A 22941-nucleotide genomic window follows, 5' to 3' on the forward strand; every position below is an offset into this window, starting at 1 on the left:
TTTCCCAGACCGTCGCCAATGGCCCTTTGTGCAGCTCTAGTGCGACCTAAATGAACAACAACTACAACAGCAGTTTTTGTTGTTAATAATTGAAGTGCGAGTTAATAAAATTATTATGACAGTTGAATTTTTCGACAACAATGGATAAATAATTACTATTGTATGCAAAAAGGGGAAAAATCACGAAGAAATCACTTAAAATTGCATTTACTTTTGAACTGATTGGATATTTCGAAAAAATACTCTTGTTGAGTTTATAATTGAATGTGGTCCTTTCAGCATATCCTTTAAAAAACTTTAAGGTATATTTGAGGTTGTTTTGAGATATTTAACCTCGATAACTGCAGTTATCGAGGTTGTTTTGAGGTATATTTGAGGTTGGCAACAACCATACAAAGTATACCTCAAAAAAGGTTGTAATTGAGGTGTACGAGATTGTTTTACTTGCACTTCAGATCATTTTGTGGTTCTTTGAAATTCACTTCAAATCAACCAGGCTGATGAGGTTATTTTCAAGGTATACTGAAAGTTTTTCTGTCACTTAAAACAAAAAAAAGGCATTCATGATGAATAAAAAAATTTACCTCATTTCAACTATAGAGTGTGAAGTATTAATTGAGGTGCATGAAATCTTATTATTTATACCTAAACTCATTTCGATGTTGTTTTAAATTCACTTCATATCAACCAAACTGATAAGGTAATTTCTGAGGTATACTAGGTTGTTTTCCTGACACTTATAACAAAAGAGGTATTCATGAGGTATAAAAAGTTTTACCCTGTTTCAACTAAAGAGAATCAGGTGTTTATTGAGGTATATGAAGTTACACACATTTTATTTATACCAAAGTTTATTTTGAGGTTGTTTAAAGTGCACTTCATAATTAACTAGCTCACTTCCTAGAGTTCCGTGTGAACCGGCGAATAGCGTGTGTTTTGACAATAGAAAGTCTATGCGAAATTCGGTAAGAGTGTTTGATATTTATTATTTTAGTTTTATCACTTTAAACATATATGCTTCAAATTTCAAATTTAACTTTTATTATTTTTGTCTTAAGGACGCGTCTTACAGGCTAATGTTGTAGACTTAACAATAAAAGAGAAAATCTGAATATTTCGCGTCGCTGTTTAGGGTGACGCTACTGGTGAATCGTTACAGCAGGTTACACACAGTATATTTTATTGTTTGCTATTTGTTCAAATATAACTATTTTTTTTAATTTTGCTTAAATGTGTATGTTTCAACATAGTAGTATGCAAGCTGATTAATTGAATAAAATGTTCATAATTTCTCTTATAAATAAATCATTCAAAAATTTAAAGATTTTTAAATAGTAATTTTGCTTTAAAATTCTACTACAACTGTATGCTAATCGTTTGCTTGGATATCTGTATGTATATGCAGAGTTAATATTGGTTGTTTATGAGTGAAAATATGTATAATAACACTGCATTTTAAATCTGATTAACACGATATATATATATATATATATATATATATATATATATATATATATATATATATATATATATATATATATATATATATATATATATATATATATATATATATATATATATATATATATATATATATATATATATATATATATATTACAGAGCTTTTATCCACTAGTAGTTCCCTAATATTGCTGAGATGACCTAGGCTTAAATAGCGCATGTGCAGCATCGATGAAGAAGTGGCTAGCAAGCTACTGCTCAGCCTTCCCCTGGGTAATAGTTCTGAATTTATACCAAAAAGAAAAAGTAATCTCACATAATAAACTACTGAATTTATGTAATTTCTTAACAGTAGTTTGCCTGATACTCGATAATTGAAAAATAGTAACTGTACTACTTCATTTTTTCATGTTCGATCACAGAACTGTTATTTTTCACTACATGTTATTTTTTCGCAATTTACCCATATTAATTATTTACTAAGCAGACTGTTATTACTTGTTAGAATATTAAGCAAAATTAAATAAAACCCGATTTCAAGTTCATATGACAATTTGTATCAAGGTTATGAGCATTTTTATGCAGCTGCTTATGGTTCATATTACTTAAAAAATTAACGAATTTCGGAAATCTTAAATTTTTTAGAAATCGGTCAATATTGTTTCTTATTTAATTTTAATGCTAAATTGAATAAAAATCAATTGCAAATAAAAGCATTCATTGTTTGAAAGTTATATGCAGTTTTTTTTAAAATTTCTTCTGATGAGATAGGTTTTTATATTTAAGCAAATTATTGTAGCAACTAACAATTAGTTTTATTTTCTCGGTATTTTAAGTTACATAGGAAATATTTTACTCAACTTCTTTTAAAAGCATTATTTCAAATTGCTCTCTCTTAGACATTTTTTTCTCATAAAATTGATCACAATTTTAAAACAAATGCTCCCATCAGTTTGTGGATAGTGTAATTCGATTGAGCGTGAAAAATTCATAAACTTGGTACATAAATTTAAAATTTTAGGTTATTAAACTATTGTTAATTCTTGATTACATTGATTAAAATATTAAAATTCTCAAGAAACTCTGATGTGATTGACAATATTGAAAGTCCTTTTCAGAATCAGTGCCAAAAATTTATTAAGAACTACTTGTTTCATGAAGTCTGACAAAAAATTCTAAAATATAGACTTGTCTTATTGAGTTTAGAGATTTGTAAGAAAAAAGGAAGGAAAATCTGATAATTAAACTTTCAAGTACCATAATCAACGATGTAGGTTCAATTATGGAAAAATAAAGAGTGTTAAAATTTCCAAATAAGATTGAAATTATCTATTTCAATTTCTACAAAGATTGTTAATGGTAATACTTTCTTCAGCGTATTTTATTTTTTGACTGTGGTATCTGACACACTTTTAAACGCTTTCAGCTAGGAGGATTAAATAGAAATGGCGGAAGTGGAATGGCATTTAACTGGAAAGGAAAATTAATTTCATTCAGTTAATTTAAGTCTTGAAAAAAAAAAAAAACAATTTCTAATATTTTAAAAACCGCCGCTATAATTGTAAATATGACTTTGTTACTAATTTATATATTTTTTGTTTTAGGTTCCAATACTTCCAAGTTTCTACAGGGAGACAAAATCAATATTTATGATATTTTTGTTGGTTTCTAAAAAAAAAAGAAAAATGAAATTTTGGTTTTATATAAAAGTATTTTGAACTTCAGTTGACAAATTATTTAAATTTATATTTTTAAATTAATTTATATATTCACCTTAGAAATCTATCTTATAAAAATGTAATTTCCCACAAATAAATTTTTTTTAACTGTAGAATTCGGATTAGCGTCATTTCAGGATGATTTCATTGAATCTATTAAAATTACAGGAGAATTATAAATTTGAAACTTTCTTTTACTAACAAAAAAAAAGCGATTACTGCCGAAAGTGTAATATCAGGCTGATAAATGAAGATCTCTACTAGTGAAAAAATCTAAAGATACACATTATTCCTTATATAATATATATAATATGTTTAATAGTAAGGTTAAACATTAATAAACTTGGTGGACCGCATAACACCTCACGTTTGGGAATTACTACCTTCGTAAATATTAAAAATACAGCTTTAGGTTGAGCTAGACAAGCATGAAGTGTAAAATGTCGTATTTTTATTTTGATAAATTAATACTTCTAAAAATAAAAAAATATATACTTGAGGTTACGAAATAATATAACCTAGGATAGAACATGGAACACCTCACGTTAACCCACTGGCGGTTTAGCGAAAGGGCAAGATTCTGAGAGTATTTCTTCCGATACACTATTTCCCGATACAAAATTGGTTGATTTATAACAACCAAAACCAAAAGTGTTACCTTAGGAAGATTAATAATTACCTCGACAACTGTATAAATCTATACTTGAGGTTGAAAAATAATAACCTAAAGTAGAACATCAAACACCTACGTTCATTAAAAACAACCTGTCTAACGGTCGAAAAATACACTTGTGTTTGATTTATTAATAACTTGATGTGTGAAATGACGCATCTTAAATGACAAAAAAATACCCTTACTCTACATCATAAAAATATATACTTGAGGTTGAAATATAATAACTGCACGTTAGTAAAAAATTACCTTTACAACTGTAAAAAAAAAACACTTGAGGTAGTTCCAGAATAACCTGAAGTGTTAAATGAAACACATTAGGTTGTTGAATTAATACTTTCACAGGTTTGAAAAAAGATACTTCAGCTAGATAAGTCATAACCTAGGTTGGAAACGAAACACCTTCATGTAGTAAATATCTACCTCTCCACAGATGTTAGATGAAACACCTCACATATACTTTACTACAAGTGTATGTAGTTAACAACGAACTACTTTCAAAATATAGTCACTATACTTCATTACTTTCAGGAGAACTTTGCTTGAGAATACAATTAACATCCATGTTCAAAATGGTTTTGAATAAGAAATTGAACTATTTAAACAGGATTAATTAAGAAATTGTTATTCACATTTACATGAGACTTTTTGTTTTTCTAAACTTTTTTTTTTGCGAATTTTTCCTTTTACAATTCAATATTTTATGCCTTTCTCGAAAGCAAATATTTAATTTAAGAAATGCTGGGAAATTATCGAATATTTTCTGTTTTGCTAAGCGTTTAATGCTATTTTATTTTCTCAAAGAAATTAAATAGGGTAAACTAACCATTGAAGGAACACTTAAGCTTCGTTTCCCTTTTAAAAAATCATAATAATTTCAAAATTCGTAATTTTAGTTAAATGACAGTGTCAACATATTTGTTAGTTATTGCAAATTATGTAACAAAAATTGTAGAGAACTGACATAATATTGCCTTAAAGTTTTGGAGGTTCAAATAACAAGTAATAAGAAGACCCAGTGAAGGAACAGCTCTTACCAGTGAATGAACTCCTAGTAAAGGAACACTTAATTTTGGTTATTTTTTAATGCTCTTTATGAATTTATAAGCCATACAAATATTTAAAAGCAAGCCTATTCTTGAAATTATAACACACAAATACTAGGAAAATTTTAACTTTTTTTTGTAATCATGAATTGAAAATTAAAGTATCAACATATGTATCAACATATGTATCAACATATGTAAAGTATCAACATATGTATCAACATATGTAAAGTATCAACATATGTATCAACACATACTGTTCATTCACTGGGAAATCTATGCCCAGTAAAGGAACATGAATGTTCCCTCACTGGTTAGAAGTTGTTTTTCGTATTTTTAACATACTTTTGATGCGGAACATCACTAAAGGTACAAGAAAATTAAAGTTTATCTTTTATCTTCATTAACTTAGAAAAACATCCATTAAAGGAACACTTGTTCCTTCTCTGGTTTTTCATCGTTTGGTGATCCAGTGAATAAACACCCCCTTATCTCAGTACTTTATTATGCTATGATGCTCTACAAAAAAATAAAACGTAACTTCAATAACTATCTTTTGAATTCTCTTTTTCACAGTGAGAAAAATAAAACTATTGCATGCAATTAATTCCACTTCAAACATATACATGCAAACACTCACCTTATAATTTTTTCAAAGAAACAAGGTGTTGCAGAGATAATAACAAATTCAAAAATTTTTCCAGAGAAGTCTATTTGACCAGGTAATGCAAAACATCGCTAGATGACTTCCTATTGTTTGGCAGTAAGCTATTGTTACCAATCAATCTAAAGAAAAACTTTCAAATTCTTATTTTTAATCAATATATATGAAATGTTCCTTCACTAGGTAGTGTTCCTTCACTGGTTGGTTTACCCTATATTGAAAATTACCGAGAAAATATGTTCCCTTCCTTTGAAATAGCATCAAAACTTCACGAGCGTCAGAGATTCAATTGCGAAGCATCAAAGCTTCGCAATTTCCGGTGTGGTCAAAATGATAAATTAGCTGTTATGGCCAGTTAAAATATTATTTATTTGTAATTTTATTAACGCTCGGCTACAGGGGCATTCAAATAACGCCCATTGACTTACCAGCAAAGATTCGTACCAATCAAAACCGAAAAATTAGTTACATTTGACCCTTGTTTCGTTACAGCACTAACGTTAAAAGAAGTTGCCACAAATCGCTACCAACTACTTTTTTTTGTACTCGCGATATTTATTTCACCACTTTTTAAAAAAAAACGACAACTTTTCACCTCTGTTGTATAATTTGTATGAATAAGAATTACAAAACGATTCCCTTCGATTGCAAAGATGTTTTTTGTTTAATTGAAAATGGTTAATATATAGCAAAAAAAAATGGATTATGAAGATTTTGTCTCCAAAAATATTTGCTGTATTGACTGGGTTAAATTGCTTTTCCTGAAGTGATGCTAAGAGCTTAAAATCATGATATATAATAATTTTTAAATTATGACTGATTGTGTTGTGAAATATTTGGAAGCATTTTAAATAGAATAAATATTTTAGGAACTTGTTAGAACTTGTAGTTAATATCAATTTAATACATTAATTAGGAGACAATATAATTTAGTTAATTATAAAAACAAATTGAGATGAATTAGTAAATATTTTTAGTCTATTAAGAGAATATTTTCGGTTTAAAATAACGATTAAATATGTTTGATTGAATTAAATTAATGAAAATTTGCACTTATTTTTACAAACACCCAAATTTTAAAATATTAAAGCAATTTTTTTGTTGTAATTAATTTCTTAAACTTATAAAGGAAACAAAATAGCTTTTGTACCAGCATTTTCTTTATATACTTCATCATTCCAGGTTAGAGCATATTGGACCTTTGTTATAATTTTCCAAAAGTAACTCCGAATTCCGTAATTTATTAATGATCTTTAATTAATTATTAGCTATCTTGCACCGAGTTTTTTTTTGTTGCTTATTTTCTTTTTATGTTGTAATTATATTTAACAAAAAAATTTTTACTTCTGTAAAAATAGTTTCTTTCATGTAAATATTTGGAAAAAACATTTCACTTCTATCGTAGATGAGATCCTTGTAATAATCCAAAGTTCTTAAAATAAATAAATAACTTACCCAAGAAACCTTTAAATTATTCATTTCTTATTTATTTAAACGTTAAATGATCTTTTAATACAACAATATTATTTTAACATATATACATATTTACATATATTTAAAGCACTCTACTGAAAGTCTCTAATGAAAATTCATTATAGTTAACTTTACAAACATATATCAGAGATCAATTTTATGTGTACGTAATTGGTAAAAATTATAAATTAAAATTCACGTGTCATATAATAATTTTTATGTGATTTTATAAACTTTTACCTTATTAATTTACAATTTATTTGTAAAAAATATGCAACTAAATACATATCTATAGCAAAACAAATGCATATAACAGGTAAAATAAAAGTCAATTACGATTATCAACTGTACAATAATTTTCACATATTTACATATATACAATCTAATATAGTCAAAGAATTTAAAAGAATATCGTTGGTATTCAAAATATCGTTGGTATTCGAAATATCGTTGGTATCTTAAATTGAAAATATCGTTGTTATGATTCTTATGATTCTATGAATTACGCAACTTACGTAACTTATGAATTACGCAACCTATTCAAGACCAGAACCGCGATAAAACATCTAACTAATGTTAATTTCTAAAAAAATAAGTGTAAATTTCTAAATGAATTGCGTACCGAGTTTTGGTTATAAATTACAAATATGGAAGAAACGTTAAAAATTATCATTTGAAAAAGAGTAGTAGAGAAAAAAAAGTTTTTTTTTCTTCATTTAAGAAATTGTAGTATTCAGATTACATATTAAGTGAATTATCCAATTGAGAATAATTTTGTAATAGCCAGATAAAAAATATTTGGGCATTTCAATGACATTAAAAAAATTAGACTAGATTTTACACAATTTTTTTTTCCGATACTGCCTTAAAAGAAGCAAGAGCAAAACTTTTTTTCTATATAATTAAAAAATTAAATAAGTGCTGCTAATAATATTTCTTAAATATAAATTAATACATAATTATGAAAGTAGACGAATGTTAAAGTAGAAGAAAAATTAAAATGAAGGAATTAAAAAAGACACTTCGACTTGGAAAGTTTTTAAGATATTAATCCTAGAGTAAAAGAAGTTGTCGAAAGATGTTAGTCAGGTTAGTAAATAAAATAAAGTTAATTGCTGTTACATGCAAGACGAAAAGGAAACTAATGACCGAAATATTCTTCGATAAGTTGATGAAAATAAGTGAAAGAATAACTGTTTTTAAGGAAAAAATGTAGTAATATAACCAAATTCAGGCAGTAGAGCAGTAATTAGTTGTAATTAAAATAAATACTTCAAAAAAATTACATGAAAAATACTAACACAAGATTCATTGATAAGTGATGTAAATTACCGAGCATTCTGAAGTAGAAGAAATATCCTTATTATTTTTGATGCTATAAATTATCGAAAATTGGGCAATAATTTCTATCGAGGGTCTTAAGGTTGAGCTTTCAAAATATCAAAACTTATAATAGTATTCCTTTATGTATAAGAAACACATCAAAATTTAAATTTCCATAATTTATGAGCAATAAAGTAAAATTATTATCTTCCAAAAAGTGTTTTTTATAGAAAACTAGATTTTATACCAAAATAAAAAGTTCAAACCTGTGTATAATGCAGATTTTTTCCCCGACTTAAAATCGATGTAATGTTTCAATGCTAGTAGAGAGTAGTTGTTATTTTTTGAAAAAAAATTACACTTTAATGAGCAAAAAGCAATTTTTTTAAAGAAATTAAATAATTCTAAATTTGAATATGAGGATACATTTGTTATAAGAAAATGAAATGAAAACTGATGGATTAATACATAAAGAAAGAACTGTTTTTTAAGAGCTTGATTTCGAAAGAGCTGTTAATTCATAAGACTGTACTACTCTCCCATTTCCCTTCGATTACAATTCTAGTCTTTCATTTATTTATTCTTTTGGAGGGGGTTTTACCTTTTGCAATTCGTAATTTATTTAAAAATTGCAAGCTAAGTCAAGCATCATATGAAGTTTAACATTAAAGGACTTTTTAAATTGTAAATATAACATAAATTCTTAAAATATTAAAACACAAAATGGTAGTAAGAATCATAACTAAATACAATGAGTTGAAAGAGGTATTGCTTTTTTTGTATTTTTGAAAGATTATTTACGAAATTTTGTTTAAAAAAGTATTATGTTAGTACAGAAAGAGTGATAAAGTATGAAAAATAATATGAACTAAATTAGACTCAATAGTAAACAATTCATTGAATTATTTGAAATTGTTAATCACTTCGATAAACGAAAAAATTATTTGCAATTCAAATCATTATATTAAATAACCAATGTAAAGTTTGATAGTTAAATTTAAAAGGAAGAAAGTATGGAAATATTGAAAAGTGTCTAACTTAATTTGTACCAATTAATATTTCAGCTCACTTATCATTAGTTTAATTTAAGTTACGACAGAACTTGAGGAAATTTTGACAGATGTATCACCCATTTGTTTTTGTACTTATAAAAGAGTGATACGGAATTACATTCTCTTAAATAAAACACGAAACCTCAATAATTAGCAGCAAATTAACAATCTTTATAATGCCATGCATGTTTTAGTTCTTTTTGATATGATTATATCATCCTACAAATCCTTCCTTCGTGTAAATCGTTAGTCGTCTTAATAATATCTTCTCCTTTCTTCATGCAAATCGTTAATCATCTCAATAATTTCTTCTCCTTTTTCTTGTAATTTATCGGTGTTGCTCAACCCTCCTCATGATTCGTTGAACAAAGTGGCGAACAATTCGTGGCAATATATACCTGGATTCGTTCTCACTTCCGGATGCCTCGAAAGTCTCTGATCGGTTTTCAACTTGCTTCTCCGGAACTTCTGAAACATCATTTACTTCTTCCTTCATTTCGACTTCCGCCTCTTCCTCTTCATCATCTTCCAAAATGTCGGAGTTGAGAAGAAGAGTTGCTGCCGAGAGTGCTTCATTTGTTAATAAAGCCTCAATAAATGGAGGAGTGTTGCGTTCTTGCTGCACTGGAAGGTAGGCATTTACAAATGTTTCTGATCCACGAAGGTCTCCATAGTGTCCATTCCATGGTGCTGCAACTATTGGGTGACGGGCTTGTTGCATGTAGGAAGCTTGACTCATCAAATGGACTGGATGACGAGGAACCATGGGGTAGACGTATTGCGCGCTCATTGCCATCGGAACTCTTGGAGCAATCATGTGAGGGTAGTGGCGAACTTGATGATGGACAGGAGGATGACGTGGACTGTATCCGCCAATGAACTGATGACGCAATGACTGGAGTAGTGGAGCACCTTGAATATGAAAAAAGTCTTCCATCAGCATTTTAGTAATAAGTCCTGCGGCTAATATCTCAGCAACATCGGAGCCTCCCCCACCACCACCACCTCCTCCCCCGAAGAAATCAAACATAGCATGTGATGGTGTCAAAAGGCAACATATTTGGACAGTTGCAAGAAAAATACTGTATTTTCTAATATTTTTACTCATATTGGTCAGCTGAAAATAAAAAAAAGAAGATATCATCAGGTAGATTTCCGTACCTTTAGAAAAAAAATTTGAAAAAAAAATGAAATATGAAGTTACACAAAACAAATGATAACGAAAAGCATTTTAATATTGTTTGTGCAAGCATAATTAATTTGAGTATAATAATGGAGAAAAAAAACTTTAAAATGCTTTGCGTTGGTTATATTAAACTATTTTTTTAATCTACTTATTCCGGTACAATCTTTTAGTTTTTTTCCCCGATGTTGCTTTCGTATATTTGTTTAGATTTTTTTCCTGTTAACACTGCAGCACAGTGTTAATGGTTATAAGCCTCCTTATATTGCAAGAGGGGTACACCTAGATTTCTTTCTAGAGGGGCTCTTTCTAGAAAATTTCAGTAATTAAGTAAATTTAGATAGGTGATATCTTTTTAGACACAGAGAAAGGCCAAGAATTAGATGAAGACATCAAGTCGAGATAAACTTGGAGAAATTGAAAGTTAGAAGAAAAAGTGGTAACTACTAGCGTGGAAAGACAAAAAGCCTTAAAGGAAGTCAGGGCTTTACAATGATTGTAGCACCAATAATTATATGATTTCAATTGCTCTAATTATTACTTTTTGCTGCAGAGCTTAAACATATATTTAATAATTCTTTTAAAAAAATAAAAAAATTTAAACAAAAAAAGACAGTTTGCGTAGTAAACATAGCAATTTTTTTCAACCCATACACCCACGATCTAAGCTTCAACTTGTATTCTGTTTTAAAATCAAGTTTGTCTTGTGTTTATTTTAATAACCACGTAACAATCCTTTATCTTTCATTCTCTTCTAAGGTTTAATCAAATTAACTCCACAGATAGATACAGTGAAATAAGCTTGGTAAAATAATAAGGAACCCCTAACCATTTCAGCATTCGCATATTTCTTTATTTGCGAAAGTTCATTAGTGAGGTTAATTTAATGAGTTGCGTTAACTATTATAATTGTATGATTTGCAATTGAAAGTTTTCAGAAATAATTGTTTGAATGTTTCATTTTGTCAATGCTTCACTTAAAAATTCTTTTATTCATATGTTTCTAATTTTCAAACCCTTACACTAGCCATTTTAATGGCTAAATTAATGAATCTTCAACAACAAATTTAATAATAATAATAAATATAAAAAATACAAAAACTACACGCAAAAATAATGAAACAATATTCTCTTGTTCTTTTATTCTTTTCTTTTTACGTTCTTCTTTTCGCGCACACGTGCCTCATTTTCCTCAAAAAAATCAGCAGCAAAAATAATTTGCGTGATAAAATAAATTTGGTGTTGCAAAAGGTTCAATTAAAACATTAAATTTTGAGGATTTCATTCGAGCAATAACATTTACAGTAGTAACGTAATAATAAAATTAATTTATATCAGTAGTATTTGAGCTTTAATGCCGAGTATACAATTATAAAGAGTGCCGGTATTGGTCGTTTATTGTTCACATAACTGAGGTTGGTAAAAGCAATAATACCTCCTAAAGAAGTTGAATTCAATTTATTATGGTTTATGTAAGACAGAATTCAAATATTTGTCTAAAAGAAAAATTTGCATATTTTTCCGAAACAATATTGATTTATAATAGAGTTTATTAGTTTCTCAACGTTGTTTTAAGTTATAAGAGGGTACTTAGGTTAGAATAGAATTAAAGTATACTTTTAAAAAAAGCAATACAGCTGGTTTAAATTTTTTAAAAAATTAATTCACACTTTTTGTTTGAAAAATGAAGCTCATAATATATGAATTAGAGAAGAGATAAGCCACTGGAAGCTATTTAAATTTTATCACTTCCGTGGTGCAAAATCTTAACCAATAAGCAACTATAACAGTTTAAAAAATGTAATTTTCTTTTATCTTAAATTCAATAAAATGTCAATTTCTATAATTATCCATTTATAAAGTTTATGTAATAATCTCTTTATTTAAATGTGCCATTTTTATCCTTTGAAAAATATTTTAAGGAACACAGATTGTTTTTTACTCATTAAAACTTATGTTAATAGCACATTTGAAAAACATTTATTAAGGATTCCAATTAGACAGAAAAAAATATTCCACTACCTTCATCCTTAAGTATGGGGAATAATATTTCTGAAACTTCCTAATTTATTACTCAAATAATTAGCATATTTGAACATTTTACTTAATTTTATTATTGAAATTTATTTTTTATTGAACAAAGAAGTCGAAGTTTTAGTTTATAAATATTTTTAAAAGGTTAATTTTGAAAAACTTTTAACTTTAAAAATGCTTGCAACCTTAAAATTTAAAAATGTATAACTGTGTCCAATGAAAGATATTTAATAGATTAAATATATCAAAAATATTAGTTTCTTAACATATAAATAAATTCTGTGCGTATAATTATCTACGCAAATTAACAAATAAAATTTCTTTTCTGTCTAAAGGTGACGCTTAAGGGCGACTTATACTTATTAATCACAAACTGCAAATTTTTTTTAAAAATGAAAGGTGACTTGATTTCGTTACTTGATTTCGTTAAATTTCTTAATTATTAGTTAACTATAGATAAAAATAGGTTATTTATAAAATCGTACAAAAATTCAATAAATCAGTATAAAGAATAAATAAATCAACAACTTGAGTGAAGAATTAAAACACATTTTTGAGATAACAAATTGATATTAGTAGTCACAATAGAAAAAGAAAAAAATGGAAAGAAAAAATCGAAAGTTTTAACATTTCCCACTTATAAGAAGTGACCACAATTTTTTTTAAAAAAAATTCAAGTACCCAGAAATCGTTTTAAAAGATTAAAACAGTTCTAACTAATTTAGTAAAAAATAAACTAAATAATGATACGCTTTCGTACCTTTGTAATAACATTGTAGTTTCTCTAACCATCATTATATTTTAAATTTTTTTTTCGCTACTATAATTTTAAAAAACATTTGGAGTAGATTTAAAAATAAATTTCTAAAATAAAACGAATATTAATGTTTTATTTTCTTGGCTCAAAATATTTCCAATTCAAAAGTCGTTTGGCTTAGAACATTTTCATTAAATAATAATAAAGGAAGAATGTAAATTTTATATGTTCAAAAATAAGAAACTTCTCTGAAAAGAATTGTAAGCTAAGTCAAGGGCTTACCTTTTTAATATTTGATGTTTATATAAAGTGTCGAGAATTTTTTAAAATTCAATTTTTAAGCAACTCACGATGCCGCGATTGCAGCACAAAGAATGAAACTGAAACTCTCACACCTGATGTTCTTAAGTCACATTGAGAAGAGGGAAAACGATTTTCATTAAAATATAGAGAGCATGGTTTTACCAGGAAACAATGAACTACTCAACTTGTCCACCCAATCACGGAATAGAGATGGAGGGAGGTGTGGGGGTGGCTATGTTTTTATTCATGGTCTATGCACCCACAACATTCTCAATCAGTAAAAAGAATGTTTTAATTTTTTTCCCCGCTTCTTGAAGGATGTTAATTCATCGATTTCCGAAAACGATTTTGTTCGACAAAAAAATGGCGAAAGAGACAGGAAGCTGACAACTTCTTGCTCTGTTAAATGCCGATCTCGGAAGAGACCGTTTTACGAATATTCTATTTTAGGGGTTGGAGGAAGGAAGTGTGGAATTTTAATTTCTTAAAAGCGAACTCTTTACTGTCACCGGACAATAATTAAAAAGACTTATGTCAGTTTGTTTAGTGGTTGTCGGAAGGAAGATATTTTTTTTGTTGTTGTTTCCTAACGACATCAGGAAGAAAATAAATACTGATTTATTGGAATCTCGAGTGTTGTGGTGGTTAAATAATTTTGTAATGCATTTAAAAGCTCTATTAAAAGGTGTTGAGCGCACGTTTTCAACGTGCGTTTGTTGAAGCATAAATATAATGCTTTCCATAAACAGAGCCTGATTATACCGTTAAGAGGCAAATACAAGCTAAATATTTCTAAGATGCAAGGCGTTTTATACGTTACATTAAACCAATAATTTATAATTAGCATAAAAATAAAATTGATATCATTCTCTAATATTATTAGTAATTTTTAATCACCACGTCATTTAAAACTAATAAAACTTTTATGAGCAAATTTCTATTATTTAAAATTTAAATTTTTTTATATTAGCTTTATTGATTAGCATTCCCCAACAAACTTTCTTAGATCCAAAGTTTTGCAAAACTTTGCAGCTTTTCTGTGCAACAATGTTACCTTTAACATTGCTTCAATCTGAGAAACTTTTTATTTTAAAGCTGCAGAACTAATTGATTCCTACGGCCTGCTGTTACGCCTTTCAAATGTACTCGCTTGCAGGTGCGAGTTTTGGAGTAGCAATAATAATTTTTGTATTTTTAAAATAGGTTTTAGTATTTAAAAAATATTCCAATTCCCTTACAAATTTATAAAAACTGTCAATCACATATTTTCCGACATTTAACGTCATGTTATTTACAATATTCCTCAAAGAAATGAATTGGCTTAAAAATTCTATAATATATTGAGATATAGTGCTGATGAGATATATTTCATACGAAACGATTCCTTTCTATACCCAAATTTAAAATATAACTTTTTTTTTTAAAAGAAAGTAGAAATATTGAAGCATTCCTTAGATGTATGATTTTCCTTAGATGTATGACTGGGGAAAATATACACTAAATTTCAGTTCTACTAGCCAGACTGATAATTTTGCTCACCACTATTTTCACAATAAATATAAATATTTTTCAAAATAATAACAATTGTAGAATGAAGAACGTTTCGGTAACCAAAGCCATGAAAGGGAATTCGAAAATTTTAATTATTAAAATAAATTAGTTAAAATAAAACAGCCATAAGATTTCAATGATTCCAATATAATCCACATATCAATAAAATTCATTAAAATAAAATTATAAGTCATTTAGCAGTCTAAAACAAAATAATACTACTAATTTTAATCGCATTTTTCTCTAAAAATTTTTATGATTACATAGTTTCGAAAAAGAATTTAGTTTTAATTAAAGGCTATAAATGGTACTTTAAAAAATGTTTCTGGGCTCTTAATTTTTGTCCTTTCTGTTTGAAATTTTCTGAAATAATGAATCGTTTTTAAGGTTCTATTTTCATATAATAATCAAGTGAACAGAAATTCTATCAGAGTTATTTTTTGGGGTATCGACAATTTCTAAAAACCTTATGGCAACAACAGAATAATTTTTTCTTCGAAATTTGACTTTAACCATTAGGCAACATCACAACAAAAGTTACAATTCTATGCATTCATACATTTACATAAGAAAAGAAATTTCATAAATTAAAAAAAAAAAAATATTTTATTTTTTTTCTTCCTGAGCATGGATTTATGAAACTAATTAACAAACTTTCATTTTGTCATAAAAGAGAAGATTTACAAATGCTTCAGTCATTGTTCATTTAGTAGATAGTATTTTTGAACCATGTGGTTATTAAACCTAGAAATATGTACCAAGGTGCCACCTGTGCATAATTTTTAATAATTTCGATACTTTTTGCTTGATTTTTTTTAAAACCTCCAGCACGATACTGGGCTCTCGAGATTATTACAACATCAGTAGATTATTATCTAAGTTTTCTTTTCATTTTTAAAAAACAAACAAACGAAAAATTAGGACAAGTTTCTGAGACTCCTTCTTAAAACATCTCTAATCTTGTTACTCATACTAATTCAAAAGTTGAAATGAGAGAACATGGCAAAGACTTAAAAGTGAGTTTTTTTCTGTTACCTGATTGCAGACTTAACTTTATATTAAATGTTTTTTTAAGAATCATTGTATCTCAACTTAAATTTAAACAGCTTACAGCTTTTATGCACATGTATGGTCTTTTTTTTTAAAGACCATACATGTGCACATTTTGCTTTAAGTATGTCAAATTAAGATGAATTTCGTGCAACAATAATATCTGTCTTATAATCGAAAAGCTGCTAAATTCATCATTATTGAAATGCTGAAAATGCTATGTCAATTGTACTACTTTCCGCAAAAAAAAAATCTGCATTAATAAATTAATCCTTCTTTTTTATCTGAAACGAAGAAAACTTGTTTTTAGTTACCAGAATATTTTTACTTTCATCATAGAATAGCAAATAACTTGCAGATATACCACACGGCTGACCAACACTATTCACAGTGATAGTTAAATCGAAGATTACTGTCCTGTTGGTATTGAGAAAAAGACGGAAAATTTTAGTAATCCTCCTTCTAACCTGGAGGTGCTGCAGAATTTACCGTAAATGCTACCATCGACATATCACAGAAGATGAGCCTACTTACACGCTTGTCTTCATAACTGGTGTCGTGAAAAGTAAACGTATGAAATATAAACTACATTAGATAAAAGTGGGAATAAGAAGTATTTTTATTTTTAAAAAAAATTTCTTGATAAATATATCTTCTTGATTGACGAGAATTTATTTGTTTTTCGTGAAAAATACCAACGTTTTTTGGTGAAACAATGATAAAAGCGAAACTATCTTGGAGATTGATGTTAATACTAACCGGTCAGTATTAATAATAACCAAATAAACCGGTTAGAGTGGATAATTTAAACAAATTTATCAGATAAACAAGTTAATTATTAATAATAAACGATGAAGTTTGGCAAATGTCATTCTTTTACGTTTTCATTGGGGATATTTCAGTATCGTGATCTGCAACGGCAACTACAATAGCCAAGGAGCAAAAAAAAAAAAAAAAAATTTAAAAAAAAAACGTGTAGATGTTTGCCCGGGGGTGGCTACGAGTTATACCCTTCAAGTTGGTCCATTTTCGTTTTTTTTTTTTTTTTTTTTTTTTTTTTTATCTTTTTTTTTTTTTTTTTAAAGTTTTTCGCAGGCCGTTGCCTGGAACTTGCCAAGTCTTGGCGATTATTCTGCCACAGATCACGATACGGAAATCTTCCCTTTTTATTTCTCACGTTTACCGAAAGAAGCGGTTATTAACCGGTTAGTATTAATGATAACCGGATTTATCAATTTAACCGTAACACGTATGCAAAGCGACACACCCATGTCCCAAAGCTATATAAACCGTTTAATCACATTGATCAAACTTCATTGGTTATTATTAATAATAACTGGTTAAAGTGAATAAGTTGCAACGTTTCTCACTTTGACCAAATAAAGCAGTAATTACTAATATTGACCGGTTAGTATTAATAATAACCGGATTTATTACTTTAACCGTTTATATATATTAAAAAAAAAGAAGAGAAGAAAGTAGAATCGTGCTATAGAAATTTGGTCTATGCTTTCGTCTGTGCTTTTTGATTTGAATGAAACAAAAATAAAGCAAATGACAAATGTCAGAAAATTCGGATCGCCAACGTCCTTTCGAGAAAAAGAAAATGACGCCATAAGTAGATCAAGTTGATTTTACACACTGTGTTCCTTAAATGAGGATAAAATATCCTAAAAGACTTCTAGAATTTTCCAACTTAAACATAAAAAGAAAGTAGTTTTAGTGAAAGACAATTGAATAAAGAAATAATTCAAGAGATTATTTTACAAAAAAGGTCATATAACCATTTCTTAAATCTTAAAAACGCATAAATGTTAGAAAATGCATTGTTATTTAGCTATGAGAATTGATACATGTGATACACTATTTTCATTCGAACTCGAGAATTATTAATATCTTTTAAGGCAATAACACGTAGTATCGCGAATCATTTATTTAAATAATTACTTTTTTTATGATTCGCAATAAAGTTTTTTTTCCTAGTAATAAAAAACTTAACGATTGACATGGTTCGTTAATACCACATTTTTCTATTAATTTTACTTTACGGATTTCGTTAAGTTTATTTTTAAGGAGGAAAATATTTAACAGTGATTAAGTTTGTGTAAATTGACATTTTTATTCACTTATACCATTAAAAATTTCACAAAAAAATGCGCAAATAGATCAATGCAATCATTTAGGATTATTTAGACCACTTGTCAATTTAAGACGCTTGCCAATTTAAAAGCATTTACTTTAGATATTAATTAATTGTTACAAGAATTGGTTCTACAACTTCACTCTACATGTAAGAATGTTTTCTAAAACATGTATATTAAAGACAGTAAAAAATTATGGTGGTTCTGCAATTTCACTCTACATGTAGGAATGTTTTCTAAAACATGTATATTAAAGACAGTAAAAAATTATGGTGGTTCTGCAGTTTCACTCTACATGTAGGAATGTTTTCTAAAACATGTATATTAAAGACAGTAAAAAATTATGGTGGTTCTGCAATTTCACTCTACATGTAGGAATGTTTTCTAAAACATGTATATTAAAGACAGTAAAAAATTATGGTGGTTCTGCAGTTTCACTCTACATGTAGGAATGTTTTCTAAAGCATGTATATTAAAGACAGTAAAAAATTATGGTGGTTCTGCAATTTCACTCTACATGTAGGAATGTTTTCTAAAACATGTATATTAAAGACAGTAAAAAATTATGGTGGTTCTGCAATTTCACTCTACATGTAGGAATGTTTTCTAAAACATGTATATTAAAGACAGTAAAAAATTATGGTGGTTCTGCAGTTTCACTCTACATGTAGGAATGTTTTCTAAAACATGTATATTAAAGACAGTAAAAAATTATGGTGGTTCTGCAGTTTCACTCTACATGTAGGAATGTTTTCTAAAACATGTATATTAAAGACAGTAAAAAATTATGGTGGTTCTGCAATTTCACTCTACATGTAGGAATGTTTTCTAAAACATGTATGTTAAAGACAGTAAAAAATCATGGTGGTTCTACAATTTCACTCTACATGTAGGAATGTTTTCTAAAACATGTATATTAAAGACAGTAAAAAATCATGGTGGTTCTGCAATTTCACTCTACATGTAGGAATGTTTTCTAAAACATGTATATTATAGACAGCAAAAAATCATGGGGGCTCTAGAATTTAACTCTACATGTAAGAATGTTTTCTAAAACATGTATATTAAAGACAGTAAAAATCATGGTGGTTCTACAACTTCATGTAGAAATGTAGGAATGTTTTCATGTCGGGATGTTTCGTCATGGGGGTCCTACAACTTCCCTCTACAAGTAATAATGTTCTTTAAAACATGTATATTACAGACGGTAAAAAATCATAGTATTCCATGTTACCAGCAATATGTGGTAACTTAGACGAGCAATAAGAAGGAATCTTTGACTAGTGTTAGTAAGTGATATGTTAATAAAGAGCTAAAATAAGTGAGCATTTATTTATTAAGTGTGCTCAAAACATTTATTAGAGAAAAAAAAATTTTTTAAGCGCTTTCGTTATAAGAAGTTTAGTTACTAAGTAAAAATAAAATTAATCAATTCCTGATATTTCTCTTTTAATCAATGTATTTTAAGTAACAATTAACACAAATTTGATCAGTAAGAATTAAAGAATAATAAAACGTTAATTTAGGGTAACAATAAACTCGTTTCCTTTTATGTATTTTACTAATAATATCAATATTATAAACTAACAAGAGTAATCCTTTGATTTGAATCCAATTATAAATCCTATAATAAATCCTATAAATGTAAAATAGAACATTTACTAAGTCAAATAAAAGATAAAAGTTTGAAAACAAAAATTTAATTAAAGCCTTTTTTAAAAACACTTTTCAGTTATAACTGAGCAAATGCCCTCAGCTTTTTATATAAAACTTTAAGAAAACTGAATGTATAAGATGATTTATAAAATTCTTCAGACTCCTAATCTTCAGACTTGCCAGACTTCAGACTTGCCAGAACTTGCAAATTTTATAAATTTGTGTTCTATAAGACGCCAGCGATCAATATATGTTTCTGATTTATCTATTCAGCCTCGCACATCTTCATCACTAGCATTAAAATTGTCTCTGATTTTCAATTCAGTATCTATCAATAAGTTTGCTTTTTGTTTAGTGAGTTTAAGTTTAATTATCGATAGACATTTAACAAACATGATTTTGTGAAAATAACTCAATGAAAGGGTATACTAGCTCAAACAATGGTTCTGTAATAAAATATAACAGTAAATTACTCATTTATCACATTAATTATAGTATAATTGAAGGAACTTGATATCAAGCAGGGCTAAAGAGAGAATATCTTTTTCTTTAGCTCTGGATATCAAGAACATATTCTGCATTTTTAAATTGTTTTATTATTATCCATGAACTCTGAGTCTGTATTTACTCCAACCTTTATTCTTACATTTTGAAACTGCACTTCTTGTTGTTGTTTTTATTTTTTTATTTTGTTTTTATACTAAGCGCATCGTAAATATTTGGTGCCTGATTTAAGCAAAACGCACTATATAAATGTATGTAAATGTAAATAGCATTTATTATATGTATTTAGTTTTTAAGCTATTCATTTCGCTTCATTGGTGACCAGGACGTGATTTATACTTCCTCTTCCTTGATGATGCACTTGTAGCTTCCAAACCCGAAGACGAATATCCTTTAGATCTAATAACTTAATTGAAACCTACAAAAACCAACAAATTTTGACATAAAAATTACATCTTCAATAACGTTTAAATTTTATAAACAAAAACAGTGAGTATTGATCAATAATATTTGCCTACATTTAAAAGAATATTTCTTTTTCATATCTTCAAAGCATCAAAAAAATATTAGCTGGCATTTAACTGAAAAAAGCAGAGTATTTTCGCATATTTCATTCAATATGGCACGTAACAAGCATCACTTGTCATTATTTAAAAATAAAAAATGAAACATCAGCTACAGCAAACTATAATTTTTTATTGATTAGATTTCCAGGAGAGTGCAAGTGTAATCTTTTGACTTCCACACCCCTTTTGCTGCCGCTCATGTTCTGTATAGCGTTTTTTCTGCATATTAATACTTTCAATGCATTAGAATGAGTTTCTAAATTTATACAGAAAGTAAAAGTTTGCTTATTTGACGTGCTGGGGTTGATCTGGACAATTAATACTTACGAAATTTATAGTAAAGTTACATGTTGACTCTTTAGTGTACACGAAAGTGTCCGATTTTCAATTTCTGATTTCACAATTTTTGAAACTGATTTTTTACGTTTTTCTATAGAATTATTTATTTCCGATTTGCATAATTTTTTGAAATTCAAACTATATGCACGACAAGCTGAAAAGCTTTAATTTCGTGAAGAAAGATCCAAACATTCTGTGCAATGCTGCCGAATGCAGCAATATCAACTAAATTTCAAAGGTGGCAAGTACATTTTCTATATACCAACCAGAAAAACGATAAATAATTATAAGATCGAAGGAAAATTTCAAATTAAAATTATGTATGAATTATGTCACGAAACAAAATAAACTGAAATTTCAAATTCTAAAATATAAATCTATTCTTAGTAATTAAATTTTGTCCCATCTAAAAACTAATAAGGAGTTTAATCGTATGCAAGCGTCAAAGTATTCATCGTTTAATAATCGAAGTTTAAACAATTTTCAAAGCAGTTAAATTTAGATCCGCACGCGAGATCATTAGGATTAAGATGGTGTAACGCTTGACTTGATTTAAAATAATTGCTATCATTACTCATAATATTTTCTCAGATTTGCCAAAGCTAGTATACCGTCCATTGCTCAAATAAAACAATTAGTCACTTTAAACTGTTTATTTGCTCTAAAAAGAGTATAATTAAAGTGAAAGCTAATGTTTCATTCGTAGCAAAAAACTATTTTTGCTTTTTCTCAACTAATTGTTTTTGTGTTCAGAGGCCGATAGTATATCTTCTTAATATTACGTAATAGCATGAAAAATTTCAAAGAAATTTGAATTTTTATCGGACAAAGACCGATGAAGTAGTGAGAATCTTATAAAATATTACCTTTTTAACTTTCAATGCACTCATTTTATTTTGAAAATTACGTATAAAATTCTCACCGAAAACGATAAACAGTTCGTAAATTATGTTTTGGTTCAGTACGCTTGTCCATTAATATGAATTGTAGACAGATTGACCAGTTCTAAGGAAAAGAAATCTGTTATAAATCATCATCATTCGAAATCTTTAGAGATATGCAGTCAATTATTTGCTGATAGTAAGTTTGGATGACAGCTACTTTTGATAGCAAAAGAGTGCGCAATGAATGTAATTTAAAGAATTTTCTATTTTTTATTTGCATTTTTCATAACCCTCTTCATTCTACTGCGAAACCATGTTTTCGTATATAATTTTATGGTCTGGGTAACTGTTGCTATAGTATTTGAATACTATATTTAGCATATTAGCTTTTGATTTACATACGGAAAAAACGCGTAATTTTTCTAATTTTTTAAATATTTAAATTTGTATGCTTACATACATTTTTCTTTAATTATATTTTGTTTTACAGAATAGAGGTTTACATGAATTACACTTTTTTTTGCATTTATACAAGTACTTAATCTTGAAAAGTTTAGGTTGAT

General features: G+C 27.8%; 1 protein-coding gene across 1 annotated transcript; it reads right to left on the reverse strand.

Moving 5' to 3' along the window:
• Positions 1 to 7142: 7142 nt before the first annotated feature.
• LOC107438983 (uncharacterized) lies at positions 7143 to 14088 on the reverse strand. The gene is made up of 2 exons (XM_016051418.4): positions 13667 to 14088; positions 7143 to 10527 (listed from the first exon to the last, which is right to left on the reverse strand). Exon 2 carries the CDS (start codon positions 10516 to 10518, stop codon positions 9739 to 9741), a length of 780 nt encoding a protein of 259 aa, XP_015906904.1. The 5' UTR covers positions 10519 to 10527; positions 13667 to 14088; the 3' UTR covers positions 7143 to 9738.
• Between the last annotated feature and the right edge of the window lie 8853 nt (positions 14089 to 22941).

This window comes from Parasteatoda tepidariorum, chromosome 2, assembly GCF_982258835.1.
Source record: "Parasteatoda tepidariorum strain Cologne lab strain chromosome 2, Ptep-v5.0, whole genome shotgun sequence".
NCBI classification, from domain to species: Eukaryota; Metazoa; Arthropoda; class Arachnida; order Araneae; family Theridiidae; genus Parasteatoda; species Parasteatoda tepidariorum.